The sequence below is a fragment of the Sarcophilus harrisii genome, chromosome 1 (assembly GCF_902635505.1).
Source record: "Sarcophilus harrisii chromosome 1, mSarHar1.11, whole genome shotgun sequence".
Taxonomy (NCBI): domain Eukaryota; kingdom Metazoa; phylum Chordata; class Mammalia; order Dasyuromorphia; family Dasyuridae; genus Sarcophilus; species Sarcophilus harrisii.
The window spans coordinates 313260996-313280093 of NC_045426.1; the positions used below are offsets into that span (position 1 = coordinate 313260996).

The 19098-nt window shown below is 40.8% G+C and overlaps 1 protein-coding gene across 1 annotated transcript in view; it reads left to right on the plus strand.

The window, feature by feature from the left end:
- Window positions 1–1185: 1185 nt before the first annotated feature.
- The window catches only part of GGA2 (golgi associated, gamma adaptin ear containing, ARF binding protein 2), a 35106-nt gene continuing 17193 nt past the window's right edge, over window positions 1186–19098 (plus strand). Inside the window, exons 1-6 of the mRNA XM_012543010.3 lie at window positions 1186–1387; window positions 10968–11052; window positions 12064–12139; window positions 16781–16879; window positions 17731–17854; window positions 18371–18474. Coding sequence (XP_012398464.2) covers window positions 1327–1387; window positions 10968–11052; window positions 12064–12139; window positions 16781–16879; window positions 17731–17854; window positions 18371–18474 — 549 coding nt within the window. The 5' untranslated portion in view covers window positions 1186–1326. The remainder of the gene's footprint in view (window positions 1388–10967; window positions 11053–12063; window positions 12140–16780; window positions 16880–17730; window positions 17855–18370; window positions 18475–19098) is intronic.

Genomic DNA, 19098 nt, shown 5'->3' on the forward strand with positions numbered 1-19098 from the left:
CAGGGTAACTAGGAATCCTAGCCCTGAAAATGAATTCAAATTTCCATTGGGAGAAGAGGTTTTCAAAGTGGGACTGGGTACAGAAGACTGATCTGAGTGATGAATTAATTAGGCAGAAAGGGGACTGACAGGAAAGGTCCTAGGAAACATCTGGAAAGTATGGGGTGAACTTTAAAGGAGGAGTGGGAAACCTTTAAAACGACTATGCTAACAGCTCCTGGCCTTGTATATCAGGAAATGTGAGAGAAGCAGTCAGCTTTGGAGATGGAGTCCCTGAGAAACTAGATTTCATGAACACCAGAAGACGACAAGATTCCATTTTTAAAAAGGTGTACATGTACATCTATATTATTGTCTTTGTATATCATTTTTATTTGTTAATGCTTAGCATGGTGCCTGGCACATAGAATAATAAATTATTCCCTCCCTTTCTCCCTGCCTTTTCCTCCCCTCCTCATTTAACAAAGGAAGGGGAAAACTAAGCAAAACTACACACACATTCAGCAAGCTCATTATCCCCCACCTCTTCAATGAGAGGGACCACACTGTTTCACTTGCTCCTTTCCAAAAAAGGGGGGGGAGGGGCAGCATGACCTTTACCCTAACATTAAGTTCTGAAACTTTTGAAACCTATGGATTTTTCAGAAAAAAAAAAAAGTTCTTAAATGCATAAAACAAATGAGATTACAAAAAAAGCCCAAAGTTATTGAAAATGAAGATGCAACATTTTCCCTCCATCCAAGTTCATGGGCCTTCTGAAGTTTACGAAGAAACTGGTGGCCAGATTCCTAGAAAAAAATCCTTGCTCCAGAAGTCTGTAATCGTTGTAAACTGTTAGCCAGATATTCCGGTAACACTTGGGAATGAAATGGCTGTTTCTAGCCAGCTCTCCAACCAGGGTCGGCTCACTACCATTCCTCACATTCTAAGCAGCCCCATTCACAAGTAAGCGAGGGGACAGGGGGTGGCAGCAACTTTGGCCTCTGGGACAGTGCCGTCCCTGGTGGCTTGGGGGAAGCCGCCGGCCCAGACAGATCCTCGGATGGGTTTCTGCCAAAGCCAATCAGGAGGCTGGCGGGAGGGAGCTAGCCCCAAGCCTCAGGACCCACAGCGGAGGGGCCGGGGCTGAGCTGGGGGCAGGGGGAGGAGGGAGGAAGAGGAGGAGGAGGAGGAGGAGGAGGGGATTCCCAGCCCTGGGGGGAGGCTCACGTGTCCGGGGCTAGGACCCGTCACGCGCTGCCCGCCCCGGGGTTGCCGCGTCACCAAGTTCCTTAAAACGCTGGGACGGCGGCGCCTTCACCTGACGAACCCGAGGAGCGCAGCTACATGGCGGCGGCCGAGGCTGCGTCGGGGCCCAAGGGGGTGGCAGCGCTGGAGCTATGGCTCAGTGAGTACGGCGCGGGCTCGGGCGCTTCTGGAGGTGATGACGCCCGCCGGCCCAACTACCGGCGACGAACGCGGAGTGTTGTGCCTCCGGAGCAGCTCCGTGCGCCCGACGCGCGGGGTCTGTGCCTCCTTGGCTGCGCCCGGCTCGGGGGACGGGGCAGAGCAGGGGCCGCACTAGGCTGGGCTGGGCCCGTGCGGAGGCCGGGCCCGAGCAAGTTCGCTCCGTCCCCTTTTTCTCCCTTGGTTTGTTGCTCCTGGCTCCGGGCTGGGAGGTGCCGCCCCGCCCCACTCCGCTCAGCTTCGGGGATCCCTAGGACACTCAGGTGCTCGGAACCGCGGACCCTGGCCCGGGAAGACGAGCCTGCACCCCACGCCTGGCTTCCTGCGCTTTCCCCCTCCGCCCCCGATTCGTGGCCCGGAGTTTGGATTCAGCTTTGCTTTTTTGGCCTTGGAAGGTCAAGTCTGCGGCGGGGGTGGGGTGAAATGCAGGGAGCCGAAGGAAGGAAGGGAGATCCCCGAGGGTGCTAGAAAGCTAGCTCAAAGTCCCGGGCTCGGCTACTCGGGACCTGCGGACATTCACACCCAAGGGTCTTCGCTCTGTAATTTGAATATCCCTCTCAACACAATCCGCCTCTACCCAGCCGCTTCCTGCAGCTTGGGGTGGGCTAGCCGAGGCCCAGAGGCTTTTGTGGTGGGACTGGGGAAATCCCAAAGGGGGGTGGCTGCAGCCCCGGGGCCTCAATGACTGCTTGCTGGCATGAGAGGCCATCGAGCCCTGTGGGATTCGTTGGGGGCTACTAAGAACCCTTCTCTGAAGCCAAGATTGTGTGCGCCGAGGCAAGGACGAGATGCCTCCGGGTTTTCAGACCTGAGATCGTGCCCTTGATGAACTTTTACCTTCAGTTAGGGTGTAGAGGGGATTTTTTTTTTAGGCCCTCTGGATTAGATGGCCACTGAGGCCCAATTCTGGAATTCTGTTAAGATTCATATCATCCCTCTCTTCCCTCCTCCCAAACTCCCCTTGCCCAAGGTCACAGATCTATTCGATGGCAGAACTAGTACTAGAATACTGGCTTCCTGATTCTTAACCATAGTTTAAGGATCTTAGCATTACAAATGTGAATGTTACATCACCTCTTTTCCCACAGCAATTACCTTTAGACAATTGTAGGATTGGTGAATGCCTCTCAGCCTTATTAGTACTTTTAAAATAAAACCAATCGGGAGTGTTGAAAGTTTGAGCCCAGCTGGAATGCAGATATTTCTGGAATCGGCAAGCAGACTAAACCCTTTGATTCCTCGGTTACTCTTCCTCTCTGCCGGTGCTGGAGTGTAAGAGTCACCCAGAACTCACAAGTTCAAGTTCTAGCTGATCTTGTGACCCTGAGGTAACCTTGGGTCATCTGTCTTTGCCCTCTATTGCCACCCCTTAGGAGTATCTTCTTTGTTTTCTCACTCTCTTCCCTCCCATCCAAAAAAATCTCACTTTATAGTAAAAGTTAACACTTGGCATCGCTGGGAAGAGGAGCCGTTTTTGCAAATACATGTGATCCCTGCTATTGGGAGAGACAAATCACTTGAGCTATAGTGGGGCTAAGGCTAATCAAATATCCTCATTAAGTTCAGTGTCTAGATCCTGGTCAATATAGGTCACCAGCTAGGAAGGAAGAATTGGCCCAAGTAGGAAGTAGAGCCTGTCAAAACTCCTGTGTTAATCAGTAGTGGTCCCTGATACTTGAATGGCTGCTCCACGACCAACTTGGGTGAAATCAGAAGATCCAGTACCAAAAAAATATATTTTATTTATTTATTTTTTTGGGGGGGGGGGTAGCTTTTGACTTGTCATCTCACCATATAGACCATTTCATTTGATGTCCCCAATCATGAAGAATTTTCCTTTTTTGGTCTTGATCTGTGGCTTCATCTGTGCAGGGAACTCTTAAGAGGAAATTATCTATGCAGATAATCTACTGTTTCTGTAACTTCACATTTTAGAGTTGCCTGGGTCATTGAGAGGTTGTGTCTTGCCCAGAATCACCTGCTAAGGGTCAGAGGTTAGACTTATACCATTCTTTCAGTGGATGACTCAAGACACCATCTTTGCTATATTTCTATATCGCTGCACTGGAGGATGCCTTACTATATTAATTATAGTTCAATAATCATTTCTTCCTTACATAAAGCCGTTCTCCATCTCTCTAACTTCCATGTTTAAGTCTCAGTTTTGCCTTCTGAGATCAAGGAGAACAAGACTAATCCCTCTATCATTTCCTAGAGCAGTCAATAAGTACTTATTAAATGCCTGTTATTTTGATATTATATCTCTTACCCCTTAATCTATGCCTCCTTATGACATCCTCTCCTTCTGACTAATGCTCTCTGAGCCTAGAGGATGAGGTGCAGTACATACATTGTTCAGTTGTGTCCGACTCATTTGAGGTTTTCTTGGCAAACATTTCCTCCTCCAAATATCAATCAACATTTGAGGAAACCAAGGAAAACAGGGTAAAGTTGACTTGCCCTGAGACATAAAAGCTAGTAAATTTGTGAGGCCATGTGTGAACTCAGTAAGATGTCTTCTGACTTCAGGCCTGCCACTAACACCTAGCTCCCACAAACTGATAATCATGTCCTTCATGGATAGTAGTGATGAAAATAATTGACATTTATATGGTGTTTTAAGGTTTGTAAAGTGACTTATAAGTATTGGTTCAACACGATCCTATGCAGTTAAGTGTTTATAGATAGTCTCATTTTATGGATGAAGAAATAGGTTGAAATAAAAATGGGTTGAAATATGCTCAGAGGTATCCAATTAATGAGTGTATGAAATGGAATTTTAATCCTTGTCTCTATGACTCAGTGAATAATTCATTTTATGATGATTTTTTTTTTATTTCATTCTCATATTGAAGTCTTATATTGGTGTGAGACATTTACTGAATGCGTATTTGTCTGGTGGATTCATTGGTATCATTTTTAGTTGTATGGATTATTCCCATGTTTAGGAAAATTCTTCCCTCTCCCCTTCCATGATGTTTATCCTTGGTCTCTCCATTCTCTGTATTAGGTTAACTTCTTTGCTATTTGGACCTCTAGAATTCTCTTATTTAATGCTTGGCTTATCCTGTAATAATTGATTGTATTTAAAGGAACCAAAATAAAGGAATTCTCAGAAGGCTTCCAGGTAAGAAGATCCATCTTGGCCAAGGCCAATAATAAATTTCACTTGATCTGAGCCACAGCTTTCTCTCTCTTTTTAAAATTTTTATTTCAAAAAGATAGTGTTTTCAGTTTTGATTCTCTTTTCTTGCAGAAGGTTTTGGGCTTTGGTACAGACTGTCACCTGCAGGTCTGAATTTTTAAAGTTTTTTTTTTTTTTTTTAAAACAGAAATATCTTTTCCTGTACTGCTTTCTTTAGTTGTTGGTCTTGGGCCCTCGGAGTCAATGTCATCAAAGAGCCCACAATTTTGCTTTTTATCTTTTATTACAAGCTTTAACATTTCACGGCTAAATCTACTGCCAGGATCATAGGTTCATAGTTTTAGAGTAGGAAGGAACCTTAAACATAGGTTCATAGTTTTAGAGTAGGAAGGAACCTTAAAAATAATCTAATCAAAATTCTGGCTTTGGTTTCCTGATTGCCTCCAGGATCTGATACAAAGTCTTTTGTTTGGTACTCAAAGCTTTTCATAAACTAGTTCCATCCTACCTTTTCAGTCCCCAATACAGATACTCTTTGATCCAATGGCCTTTCCCTCTTCACTGGTATATAAATAAACAAGACATTCAGTTTTCTAACTCTTAGATTTTCTCTGATTGTCCCCCATGCCTGGAATTGCTTTCCCTTCCTCATCTCCATCTCCTGGTTTCCCTGGCTTCCTTTAAGACCCTCCTAAAATCTCATCTTCTTTTGAAAGCCTTTTAAAATACTATGGTCATTAGCTGTGGATGAAACTGACTATATAAGGGAGATTAGATTTCTAACCCTAAGTAACCACTGGGAGCTAAAGAACACGTCTGACCTCATCATCCCCATACTCAATAACTTCAGTGTCTCCTGATCTTTAGAGGATTTTAAGAATTAGAGGTGAGGGGATTAAGGAAGATCTTCATATCATACAGAAATAAAGTGATTTGCCCAAAGTCAGGTGGGTAGTAAGTAGCTGAGCTGAGATTTGAACTCAAGTATTCTAATTCTTTTGTTCTGTAAGATTTGACTCTTTGTGACCTCATTTATTTGGCAGTTGTTTGCCATTTCCTTCTGCAGCTCACTTGACAGAAACTGAGGCAAACAGGGTGAAGTGATTTTGCTAATAAATAAACCGCTAGTAACTAGTCGAATTTGAACTCACATGAGTCTTTCTATCTTCACACTCGACACTTCTACCTGCCTAGGAAGAGAATATATATACACATATGCAAAAACATATCTCAAATATGTGTGTATATCTGTGCATATAGGTGTACATATGTATATATACATACAAAAACATATTTAAGATGCATGTGTGCATGCATATGTGTATTTCAGACAAGAGGTACACAAATGGCTACTCGGTGCCTACATGGAAGCCTTGACCTTCAACATTTCTGACCTGAATTGTTTCACCCCTTCTTAAGCAACCTGGTACCCGTTCTTCTTGCTTACTCTCCATCATATTGATACCAATCCTAGTGTAAAAACCCCATTGACTTTAGCCACCGCATGGTGCAAAACTTCCGAGCTAGCTCAAGGGATCAACCAACCTCAGCCTATCAGGCAGTAAGAATGACAAGGTTAGGTTATCTAGCTAAACTGAACACTGTTCTTTCTACCATATTGTTGTGACTAAAAAATATGACATGACCTTTGGCATCAGGCATCTTGTAGTCGAGCTAGTGAGACTTAATGCTATGGGGATTGTACATGGGAGACATTGGTTTGCGCTGAAATGGCCTTTTAAAAAGGGTGGGGTTTAAATTGGCTAGGAGGAGGTAGGAAAGATGGGGAAGACAATCTTCACTTACATCTTGAACAAAAATTTGAAGATAAAAATTTTCTGATTCGTCTGATGGGTGGGTGTTTATTTGTCAACCAACTTTTAGTAATAAGTGCATATTATGCTGGGAAAAGTCCCTCTGCCCTCCAGCAGCTCACGTTGTAAATGGCCTTGGGCCACCAAATGCAAGTGCACTAGATATAGAGTGAAAGATAATGTGCTTGTAGGAGGCATAGAATACCACCTGTGGAAGGGGGGATTCAAACTGAGGTTGGAAGAAAGCCTGGGAAGCTAGTAGGCAGAACTGAGAAGGCAGAGTGTTCCAGCTGGAAAAATGAATTTTGCTTGACTTCATATTTGTAATGAATATTATATTTCTTGCCTTCCTAATCAGTGGGGGAGGGGCAAGGGGAGAGAATTTGAAATTGGAAAAAAATTTTTTTAAAGAAAATTATTTAAAATCACAATGGATGAATAAATATTAAAATGGATAATATTAAGCTGCTGTAGAAGATAACATTGTCACTTTCAAAGCAGTTCCTAAGAGGATGAAAAGCCCAGTTTGTAATTGTTTTACTGATAAGATGCTGGAGAGCTCTCTTAATTTAATCAATCCAAAATCTCATCAAAGGGACTTTATAAATGTCTTTGAAGTCTTCAAAGAGAATATGAAAAAGACTTTTCAGCTTCTTTTTCTATTCTTCCCCTAAACTGCTGGATAAGCACTGTATGTGGTAGACATGACTGTTCTGATCCTAAGAAAGATAATCATTATAGGGAGCACATGTTCTGCCACAATTCTGATTTCTTTTTTGAAAAATTTATTTTAATTGTATGATACCAAGAGGAGAGCCCATGCCCCAAGCATCTTGTTCCTTTTACAGTTTTCCATCTTGTTCCTTTTACAGTTTTCCATCTTCCCCCTTTTGCTACTTTTCTACTTCTTACCCTCGAGTCAAGGTTCTTTTATTAAATCTTAAATTGTTAATAGTATTTTATTTTTCCAATTACATGTAAAGATAATTTTCAGCATTCATTTTTGTAAGATTTTGAGTTTTCCTCCCCTCAGAAAGATGATATGCAGAGTGATATATATACAATCAATTTAACATTTCCATATGAGTCATATTGAGAAAGAAGAATCAAAACAAGGAAAAACTATGAGAAAACAACAAAGTGAAAATAATGTTGAGGTACAGGTGCAGTCAGACTTTTCTCATACCAAGTCACCACCAGGGTGGGGTTAACCACCAAAATTATGGGGTATTTTATGAGACCCCCAAAAGTTTATTGGGGTTGCATGTCTCTGTCTCAAGTCATCCCAAAAGAATTTGTAGGCATAGGCAGCCAAATCAAGGAGCAAAGATTTCATTATACTGCTAAGTATAAAGTTAGCAAGGTTGAGGGGTTTTAGCAATTAACAAGGGGAAAGACAAGTGATGGAACTCATAATTAACCCAGAGGAAGACTCCATTAAAGTTAAGAGGTGGTGGGCTAAATTCATAGAAAAGTTAGCGAAGACCACAGTATGAGCAGTTCTTTTATAATGTTGCACGTTGGACATCATAACTTGGCTTTTGATTTGGATATAGTAAATAGGGAGTTTCTAGAGACCACCTGAGGAGCAACTGTAATTAAAAGTCCATTTAAACAAAAGGCCTACCCAAAAATAAATGGCCCACTTAAGGCTGAAATGACCCCCATCTGTGCCCTTCCCTGCTTGCATTAGGGATTATTTTAATCCTGTCAGTACTTTTGGCTTTCTTTGCCCACCTGGATACCTTGGACCTTGATGCTTCCATCCACATTCAGTGTCCATAGTTCTTCTGAATGCAGATGGCATTTTCTATCCAAAGTTTGTTGGAATTGCTGAAAGAGCAAAGTCTTTTATCATATAATCTTGACTGTTACTATGTACAATGTTCTTCTTGTTCAGGGCTCATTTCACTCGGCATCAGTTCATGTCCTTCCAGACTTTTCAGCCTGCTCATCATTACTTACAGAACAGTAATATACCATTACGTTTATATACCATAACTTATTCAGCCATTCTCCAAGTGATGGCCATCCCCTCAATTTCCAATTCCTTGCCACTACAAAATGGGCTGTTACAAATATTTCTGCATGTGTGAATTCTTTTCCCTGTTTTATGATCTCTTTGGGATACAGACCCAGTAGGGACACCGCTGGATCAAAGCATATGTAGTAAAGTCCTTTGGACCCAAAGAGATACTTAAGAAGGGAAAGGCACCTGTATGTGCCAAAATGTTTGTGGCAGCCCTGTTTGTAGTGGCTAGAAACTGGAAAGTGAATGGATGCCCATCAGTTGGAGAATGGTTGGGTAAATTGTGGTATATGAATATTATGTAATATTAATTGTTCTGTAAGAAATGACCAGTAGGATGAATACAGAGAAGCTTGGAGAGACCTACATGAACTGAGGCTAAGTGAAATGAGCAGAACCAGGAGATCATTACACACTTCAACAATACCTATGAGGATGTATTCTGATGGAAGTGGATTTCCTCGACAAAGAGAAGATCTAACTCAGTTTCAGTTGATCAATGGTGAACAGAAGCAGCTACACCCAAAGAAAGAACACTAGGAAATGAATGTAAACTGTTTGCATTTTTGTTTTTCTTCCCATGTTATTTTTACCTTCTGAATCCAATTCTTCTTGTGCAACAAGAGAACTGTTTGGTTCTGCACACATATATTGTATCTAGGATATACTGTATATATAGGATTGCTTGCCATCTGGGGGAGGGAGTAGAGGGAGGGAAGGGAAAAATTGAAACAAGTGAGTGTAAGGGATATTGTAAAAAAATTACCCAGGCATGGGTTCTGTCAGTAAAGTTAAAATTATTAAAAAATAAAAGCCCTTTGTACGTAGTTACAAATTGTTCTCCAGAATGGTTGCATCAGTTCACAACTTTTAAGTTCCAGTTTTTCCATTCATCATTATTTTGTCCTGTCATTTTAGTCAGTCTGATAGGTGAGGTTTTAATTTGCATTTTTCCAATCAATAATGATTTAGAGCATATAGGTGACTTTAATTTCTCCTCCTCATGAAATGTTTTATAGCACTTTTCTTTTTAACACTATCCTTGATTTTAATTTATGAAAAATTAGTATCTTTTCTATATCTATATCTGTATATTGTATATCTGTATCACCAACAGAGGGCTATCCCCCTGTGACAAAAAATAAAAAGGGGAAAAAAACCCAGTTCAACAGAAAGAATATATCAAATGAGTCTAACATGGTTTCCTATCAGTAAGAAAAGGAGGTGAATTTTCTCCTTAATTTTGGTTTTCCTTCATCCTTCATCCTTTCAATAATAGATAGGTTAACTGCTTGGTTCCAAGAGCTCTTGCAGTTGTCCTTTGCCTCTGCTTTCTTCAGCCTCCAGCCAGCACAAAGGTGGAAGATGGAATGACTCTCTGTTGCCTCTGAGAGAAGGCTTCTGGCTCTCAATCTCCCAGAGTGCTGAATCTGGTTGCACCTCCAAGAGAGGGCTTCTCAAATGAATTGACGCTCCCCTCTCAATCTTTTCAGCTGAATTTCCAACTCGCTTCTTATATATATATGCTCTCCCAAAGGTTGACTCCTCCTTCTGGAGGCTGGGATTAACTGAGGTGTGAATTCACAAAGTTACAAAGTTAATTTTGTGAATCTCCCATACTTGTGAACTCCATTGAGTACTTGAAATACTTCTTGCTTATATGAGCTCTCTAAGGTGTGAACACAAGCATTGTATCAATTCCATTGAGTTAACACTAGGATTCTAACATCTTCCTTGAGTTATGACCTTGTTTCAAGTTGAGTTAACATTAGGATTCTAACTAACTTTCATCGTGGGTATTTCAATTTACATTTTTAAAGTCATTGGGTAAATGGGTTACTGGTTTGCTTATTTCATTTGGCATTTCAGTTCATGTCATCCCATATTTCTCTGTATTCTTCATATTCATTCATGAATGTGCAGTCAAACTTCATTACATTCATGTACCACAATTAATGTAGACAAACACCAAATGACAAGTATTCAACTTCTTTCCAACTTATTGCTATCACAAAAACTGATGCTAGGGATGTTTGATTATATATGGGACATCTTTCTTTGTCTTTTAAGCTAAGTCTTCCTGACTTTGAGGCCTACTCTCTATTCTTTGCATTATATTTTGCTCGTAAAAAATAAAATAAAATTTAGCTCTGAGAGGGGAAAATGACCTATGAATAGAAAAATAGATGACAGTGTTTCCTTGAAGATGGAGATGATGTAAATCTCACACTAAAGACTGAAAACCTGCCTGAAGTGTGAAGGAAAAAGATACTTATGACTCTGCTTTGCTGCCAGAAATGTGGTTTCAGGACAATTACCTTAGATTGAGTTTGTATAGCATTAATGTTTGATCAACTTTACTCTGAATCTGAGTCACATTGCAGATGATTATCTCTCTTTATAACTTCTCAAAAGGCTATTTTGAGAGCATGAGACCTCATTTATCTCTCATTTGTCTACTTCATCAGTCCTGTCATTGTTCCTATTTTCTCTGTTTCTCACTCTCCCTTTTCCTCCTTTTTTTTCTTGGCAGATAAAGCGACAGATCCAAGCATGTCTGAGGAGAACTGGTCTTGTATCCAATGTTTCTGTGATCAGGTGAACACTGACCCCAATGGGTAAGATTAATTTTGTACATTCTTGCCTAAGTGGTTCTTGTAATCTCATGGGCACAACTATCAGACAATGAGAACCCTAAAATTTAAAGAGGCAGATATTCTGATAGGTTGTTTTGGGAGTCTCTTCTGTGGGTTGAGGGATTAAAAACAAGGAGAAAGGAGTTGTGAAAGGGTAAAGAGAGATGGAATAGGACCCTTAATGAAAGTGGTATGAGAAGGTAGGTGAGGTGAGCAAGAACTGATGTTCATAAGGGATTATCTTTAAAAGAACAAACTAAACCTTGCTTCCCAGTTCTCTTACTTGGAGCCCACAATGGCTCTCTGCCACAGGTTCAGGGTTCCTGGGCCCTTGTTGTATAAAATAAAATGTTCCTCTCAGAAAAGAGTCCCTAGTAATTTTCTTGGACTCACTCCTCTACTATGGAGGCTTACACAGTGCCTGAGGTGCTTCCTACTTGATTTCCTATTCCTCTGTCTCTAGCTTTTTTTCTCTGTCATATTGTATGCTCATGACAGTGGAAGAGGAAACCCTCCTTTTCGCACTGACTCATCCTTTTTTAAGTGTCTGTTGGTTCCTTCTTTGGTATGCAAAAGTAACTCAATATAGCACTATGCTGGTAATATGTTCCAGTCTGCTGGAACCATCTCTGTCTTGGTCCTATTGATGGAGGCAATTATGTAATGAATGCACTGTGGTCAGGGAGTTTGAAACCCCCACAAATACAGTGCTTTCTGTAGATTATAACAGTATTCTCATGGCCTCATCAGAATTAAATAACTCCAAAGGAGTGATTTAGATCCCATCCACTTTGATTTTTTGGGGGTACTCCTAGTGTGTGTGTCTGTGTCTGTGTGTCTGTCTGTGCCTCTGGCCTGCTTCTCTGGGATTCCTAGGGCAGCCCCAGTATTAGGAGATTCATGTGTGACAAGCCATGTCCCCTCCCCTTTTTCCTTCTGTCTAGAGAGAGCTCTCAGTCCAAGCCTGGTCTTGCCTTGTTTCTGTTTCCTCAGGCCATCCCATGCACCTTGGCTGTTGGCCCACAAGATCCAGTCCCCGCAGGAGATGGAAGCTCTTCATGCCTTAACAGTGAGTTGGAGCATGGCCTTTCCCCTCCCCCCTCATCATTGGAGAAAAGGACACTAGAGACTCTGTCTGTGGCTGATGAGCTCCCGCTTTGACTTTCCTGAAGGAGCTATTCAGACTTCCAAGCTTTGGGGGGGAAAGCAGGATGTGGGGTGAGGGAAGGAAAGGGGGAGGGGAGAGCTGAGCCCAAGGTTTTACATTCTCAAGCCTACCTCATAATAAATAAGACTAGATGCTTTCATACTAGGTGAGGAAGGAGAAGCATTCTCCTAGCTTTTGGTACGTGCTTTTGTGCATGTCATACCAGTCAAGGCAAAGAGAGAGGGCTTGGAAGAGAGAAAGGAGGATCTGGCCAATCAGGAATTCTGGAATGGAAGGGAGGAAAGAGAGAGAGAAGAATCATCTGATAGATATTTTAAGCTTGCTAGTCTAGGAGGACCAGAAAAGCCTTGGGTTTGGGGAAGCCTAACATACCACATATCCCAATACTGAGAGGACATATTTCCAAGGAATTCCATGCAGGGAAACAGATGTACAAAAACACATTTTGCTCACATTTACTTACTATACCATGTGCCAGCCATGTTTCTACTTGCTGTAAAGACATAGCCATCACAATTATAAATAGTGGACAGCTAGGTGGTGCCGTGGATAGAGTACCAGTCTTAAAGTCAGGAGGACCTGAATTCAAATCTGGTCTCAGACCCTTAGCACTTCCTAGCTGTGTGACCCTGGGCAAGTCACTTAACCCCAATTGCCTCAACAAAAAAAAGGAAAAAATATATAAATAGCTTTTTTTTTGGATCCTGATCACTTCATGATCAGTTCCCATGAATTCAACTCTCATCTTTATGCAGATGATTCTTAATTTCAACTTCTGCAGATCTTAAGTCTTATCTTCAACTGCTTTATATATTCAGTTCCAAATGGACCTCTCGATTTAGATGTCTCATATAGACACTTTAAACTCAGCATCTCCACAACTGGAACTCATGGTCTTTCTTCCCAAAACTTTCCCTCTTCCTAAATTCCCTATTACTGTTCCTATTCTCCCAGGCTCTAGTCTGGGTGTCTCTTTTCTTATTATCACACCTATCTCATAGCTAATCAGTCCCTAAGGCCTATTATTCCTACCTTCACAACATTGCTTCTAGGTGCCCCCTTTTCTCCTCTCACACTGCCAACACTCTGCTGCTGCTCCTCCTCATCTCACTCCTAGACTATTGCAGTAGCCTGGTCTTCCTGAGTCAAGTGATTCTTCTCTGAGCTGTCAAATTGATCCTCCTAAAGGTAAGTTGGAGTATCTCTCTCTCTCTCACACACACACACACACACACACACACACACACACACACTCAAATACTCAACACTCACACTCACACTCCTCCCTATTCACTTAACTTTAAATCAAATTTAGGATTCTCTTTTTTGGCTTTTAAAGCCCTCCATATCCTAGACCCATCCAAAGTTTCCAGTCTTCTTACATTTTAGTTCTCTCCATGGAGACTTATCACTACATCTTCCCTCTCTAGGCATTTTCTCTGGCTATTGCCTATGTCTGGAACTCTCATCATCTGCTTCCTGGCTTTCCTGGCTTCTTTCCAGTCCTAGGATAAAATCTAGTTTTCTGTAAGAAGCATTTCCTGAACTCCCTTAAAGGCAGTGCCTTTTCTCTGCAGATTATCTCCAGTTTATTGTATATCTCTTGTTTGTACCTAATTGTTTCCCCCATTACACTGTGCACTCCTTGAGAGAAGGTCCTGTTTTTTGCTTCTTTTGTATCCTCAGAGTTTAGAACAGTGCCTATCACATAGAAGGTGCTTTTAATTGACTGGTTCACTAGTGACTTGAACATACAGATGATATGCTTATCTAATTTTTAAATGACACCAAGCTGGGACTTGTAGCTGGGATTGTGGGTTTTAAAGTCAGAAAATTCATAATCCAAATTTCCTTACTAGATGAAGAATTTGAGATCCAGAAAAATTGATTCGCCTAAGGTCATAAAGCTGATAGGAACAAAATCCTGGTGGATCTCACAGGCTGAAATGATGGAGTGAAACCAATACGGTGAAATATAGCAACAATGTCAAGCCCTGTATTTAAGTTAAAAAAGAATCAACTGCAGAGTTACACACTTGAGAGAGACTTGGCTAAAGGGCAGTTCATTTGAAATAGTTTCAGAGGCTTTAGTTGACCATACATTTGCAAGTTAGTATTGTGGCAGATGTTAAAAACACAAATGCGGGGCAGCTAGGTGGCGCAGTGCGATAGAGCATCAGCCCTGAAGTCAAGAGGACTGAGTTCAAATCTGGCCTCAGACACATAACACTTTCTGATTGTGTTATCCTGGACAGTCACTTAACCCCAATAGCCTCAGCCAAAAAAAAAAAAGAAAGAAAGAAAGAAAGAAAAACACAAATGCATTACTTAGGAAGAATAAGAAGAGGAAAAACATTTTTCTGTATTATATATAGCCCTTCCTATATCATGGGAAATAATAATTGAAAAATGGTATAACATAAGACATAATAACATTGGAGCTTTGGACTTGGAATTGGAAAGGCCTGTCTCTGATAATAGTTATGTGACCATGGCAAGTCATTTGACATGTTTCAGTTTCCCTATCTGTTAAATGGGGATAATAATACATGTGGTACTTACCTCAGATACTTGTTTTAAGACAAGGTAAAATAATATGTCAAGTACTGTGTCCAATTCTGGTTGTCACACATTAAGAAGGATTTGGACCAACAGAAGAATCAACTTGGGAGATATCATGATAACAGTATTTGAAAACTTAGCACAAAATCCTGGAGTTAGTAGGAAAGTCACTTAGTTTAGTAGTTAATTAGTCATTTAGAGATCATTTGTTTCAGTTCACTTCATGGTTCATTAATCTCATATATACAATTTACATATTTGTGTATATGTAAGACAAATGACCATTAAAGCCATTGCCAATAATAACAACACAAGTCTAAATAAAGCTATGATCATATGGTCACTGATTCACAATTATATAGTATTAAGGTTTGGAATAGAATTAAATTTGCCAATCAAGAAACATTTATTAAGCGCCTACTTTGTGCCAGACACTTTGCTAAATACTAGGAAAATAAAGGTCGGCAAAAGAAACTCCTTTCTTTTGCGCTCAAAATCTAATGGGGAGGAAGGGAGACACCATATATAAATTGGAACACACAAGGTAAATGCAGAGTAGATGTGGGATAATCTCAGATGGGTTGGCACTAGCACCTCTTGTAGTAGGGTATTTAAGTTGCACTTTAAAGAAAGTCAAAAACTTGGAGATATGAGACAAAGCATTTTAAGTGAAGAGGACAGTTAATGCAAAGACAGAGAGGAGAAGATGGGAGTGTTATGTTCAAGAAATTACAAGTAGACTAGTGTTGGATTCTAGAGTTGCGTGAAGAGGAGTAAAATATTAGAAGACTGAAAGGAGCCAGGTTATAAATGTCTTTAAGTCAGAAAGATTTATATTCGATCCTGTAATCAGATAATAGGAGTTTGTTTGGGGATTTTATTGAATAAGAGAGTGACGTGGTAAGATCTGTTTAATGAAGATCTTTTTGACAGCATAGTGGCAGGTAGAATGAGTGGGGAGAATCAGGAAGTAGGGAGACAAATGTGAACATATATGGGAAAAGTAAAAAGCCTTAATTAGCATGATTGCTGTGTGAGTAGAAAAAAGGTAGTTGTGTGTCAGATTTTTGTAAAGAAAAGAATGACAAGATTTGGCAGCAGATTGGATTTATAAAGTGAGAGAGAGATGAGTATAGAATCAACCAAAGCTACAAACATGAAATGAAGGGAGAGTTGTAATTTGTCTCCTTGACAATAACTGGGAAGTTCAGAAGAGGGGGAGGTTTGATTGGGGAAGAATTGCTGCTTTGACTTTTTGTAGGAGGCTGTTAAATGCTTTAAGTTTTCATAATAATGTTAGTCCCTTCTCACAGAGAAAATTATAAAGATTGTGTTCACCATGATTGGTTTAGCTCTTCCTTGTTTTGAAAGGCTTGAGCTCTACAGGATTTCACAAACAAAACAGCCATTCCTCTTCTGATCTCCTTTGCTTGAAACACTGCCATGGAAACTGATTTTTTTTGTTTAATCTAAAAAGTTAGGTTTCCTGTAGGAGTTCCCTAGCACACAAGCAGAAACATTGAAGCTTTAATAAGATGACACAAAACTTAGCCATCAGCGATTTTTAGGGTGTTGCATTTTGATTTTATAAGACATCAGCCTAAAAATGGCATTGTTATTTAAAATGACACCATTTTCAGTGACCTGAAAGTGGGGCCCCAGAGGTCTTGTTGGATTTTGGGTATGGCCAATGCAGAAATTAGGTGGGGAGTCCTTTCTTAGATTAGAGTTGGGCTACATAGGATCCTGTTTCTTTCTTTCTAATGGGTCTAAGGCCAGTAAGATTTCTTGGAAATTCTTATACCAGAGTAATGGCCTACTCTCCCTCTTAGGTATTTCTCATGGGTCTTCTTGAAGGAGGGGCATCTGAATTGAGTGACAGATGCTATCCTACCAGAAGCTGCTCATCCTTGGCCCCATGAATAGGAGCCCAGTAGACATGAGTTCTTCTTGTGCTGAAAACTAATTGGCCCTTTCTAGGTACTGGAGGTGTGCATGAACTATTGTGGAGAGAAATTCCATGGCGAGGTGGCCAAGTTCCGCTTTTTGAATGAGCTGATCAAAGTGCTTTCTCCAAAGGTGAGTATGTCCCAGGAAACCCTGAGTTTTTAAAGGTTATGTTAGTGGAATATAAATTCTAGCAGGTCTTAACAAAAATTTAAAGATCCTAAGCAGCCTATTTCCTGAGTATCAAGTTAGCTATATTCAGAGAGGCCCATTCCCAAAGGGTAGGTGGTGAATTCTTTTGTCCAAGGCAACTCATTAAATCATCAACTGAAGCATGGAGGAGTTGTGATCTGATTCTTTAGGGGGGATCTTTGGAAGTAATGAAATGTAACATATAATTCAAAGAGGCACTTGAAGGAATTCTTTAGTTTGAATGGATGCTAGGTTTGGAGTTATTGGTGTGCAGACTTAGGTTTCATTTTGAGCCTCATCAATGTCTTTCTGTTTCCCATATTTTGAGGGAAATCATCTTCCTTACTTTTTTGGGCTTCTATCTTAATTCATTCCTATAGTATTTTAATGAGCATCCCCAGAAAATGGAATGGAGGGTCTTAAGCAAGATTGGGTTTAGAGAATGAATCCTTCCGTCCTGAGGCAGCAAGGAAGTCTCTAAGCCTAGAATTATACCCATATACTAAATAGTCAGCAAATGTTGGTCAGCTTTGGGACTTATATCTGAAACCTACCTTCTACTGCCTAACATTTAGTTGGAAGTATTGGGTAGTAAAAAGAACAGTGGAGAGTATTGTGTAGTAAAAAGAAAGGTGAGAGCCAAGCAACTTGGACAGCAAGGGGAAAATAGCTCTGGAGCTCCCAGGGACCTGACACCAATTGTATTACTTAAATACTGTTGGTTTTGGACTGGACTGTTTCTCAGATTTTTTAATGGTCTAAAATTCCATCTTTCTACCCTTCACTTTTAGTATCTTGGATCCTGGACCACAGACAAAGTCAAATCAAGAATTATTGAAATAATGTTCAGTTGGACAGTTTGGTTTCCTGAGGATATCAAAATACGAGATGCTTATCAGATGCTGAAGAAACAAGGTCTAGCTTATATTACATTCCTATTTATTTTGAGTTTTAAGAACTTTACCTTTCCCTCTCTGTCTACCTCCTGACCCCGATTTTGGGAGGTTAGTCAGGAATCGTTCAGTGATTGTTGGATTTGGGGATATGTTTCATCAAGATGACCCAATGTGGCTTCGAGTGTGTAAAGTCTAAAGTTCATTGGTCTCAGAGTTAGGCTTTGTCTCTACTGTTCAGTAGCAGTCACCTTGTAGTGGTAGAGAGTCACTGACTCTCCTAAAGCATCCATGCCCCTGCCTTTGTGTTGATCCATAGAATTTCCCTCAAAGATGGTCTAAAACTATGCTGGATGTATCCTACCTAGCAAGTGCACTTGTCTGTCCCTTACAGGACACCAGGGATTAGGCCCTTCAGATTCTTTGCAGAGGGAGCCTTCTTAAACTATAAGATTCTTGGATTCAATCTGAGGTCGCCAAGACCCCCATGAGGGCTGAGCAGAGGCAGCATTTGAAATCTAGGTGTTGCATGTTTCAGGAATCATTAAACAAGACCCCAAATTACCAGTGGACAAAATCTTACCCCCACCTTCTCCCAGGCCCAAGAGCTCCATCTTTGATGCTGATGAAGAAAAATCAAAGGTAATTAATTAATATACTTTTCTTTTACCTACCTTTGTGTTGGAGGGTTAATCTTTACTTCCTCTTCATGGTCTGCCTGATAAGCAACACACGAGGAGGTTTTTACATAGATTGTCTATGGGCTATGACTATAGGTCCCTAAGTCCTTCTAGAAGATCCTTAAGCATCCAACTTAGTGGTCATTAAGCCTCTGTGAACTCATGCAAGAGATAGAAAGGGATCTGGCTTCTGGAAACGATGTAGTGATTTTGAAAGCTTTGGATAAAAGGAAATTGTGTGTGTGTGTGTGTGTGTGTGTGTGTGTGTGTGTGTATCTGCCAGCACATCCTGGGGCTCTAGCTGGTGATATTTAGGAGCGGAGAGGTGAGGAAGGGAAATAATGCTGTGCAGGTTCTCTAATCCTCGGATAGGTAGTTCAGGAATTATTAAGGTAATATTAAGGTAGTATAAATAGTATAATATATAGAGAGAGAGAGAGAAAGAGAAAGAGAGAGAATGAGAATGTGTATATATAATAATTAAGGTAGTACTGTGTACATAACTAGTATTTTTATTCAGAATAAAATGAATACATCAAGGACATTCTGGATGAAAGGGGGAAAGGAAGGGTACCCTGAGTGGGGT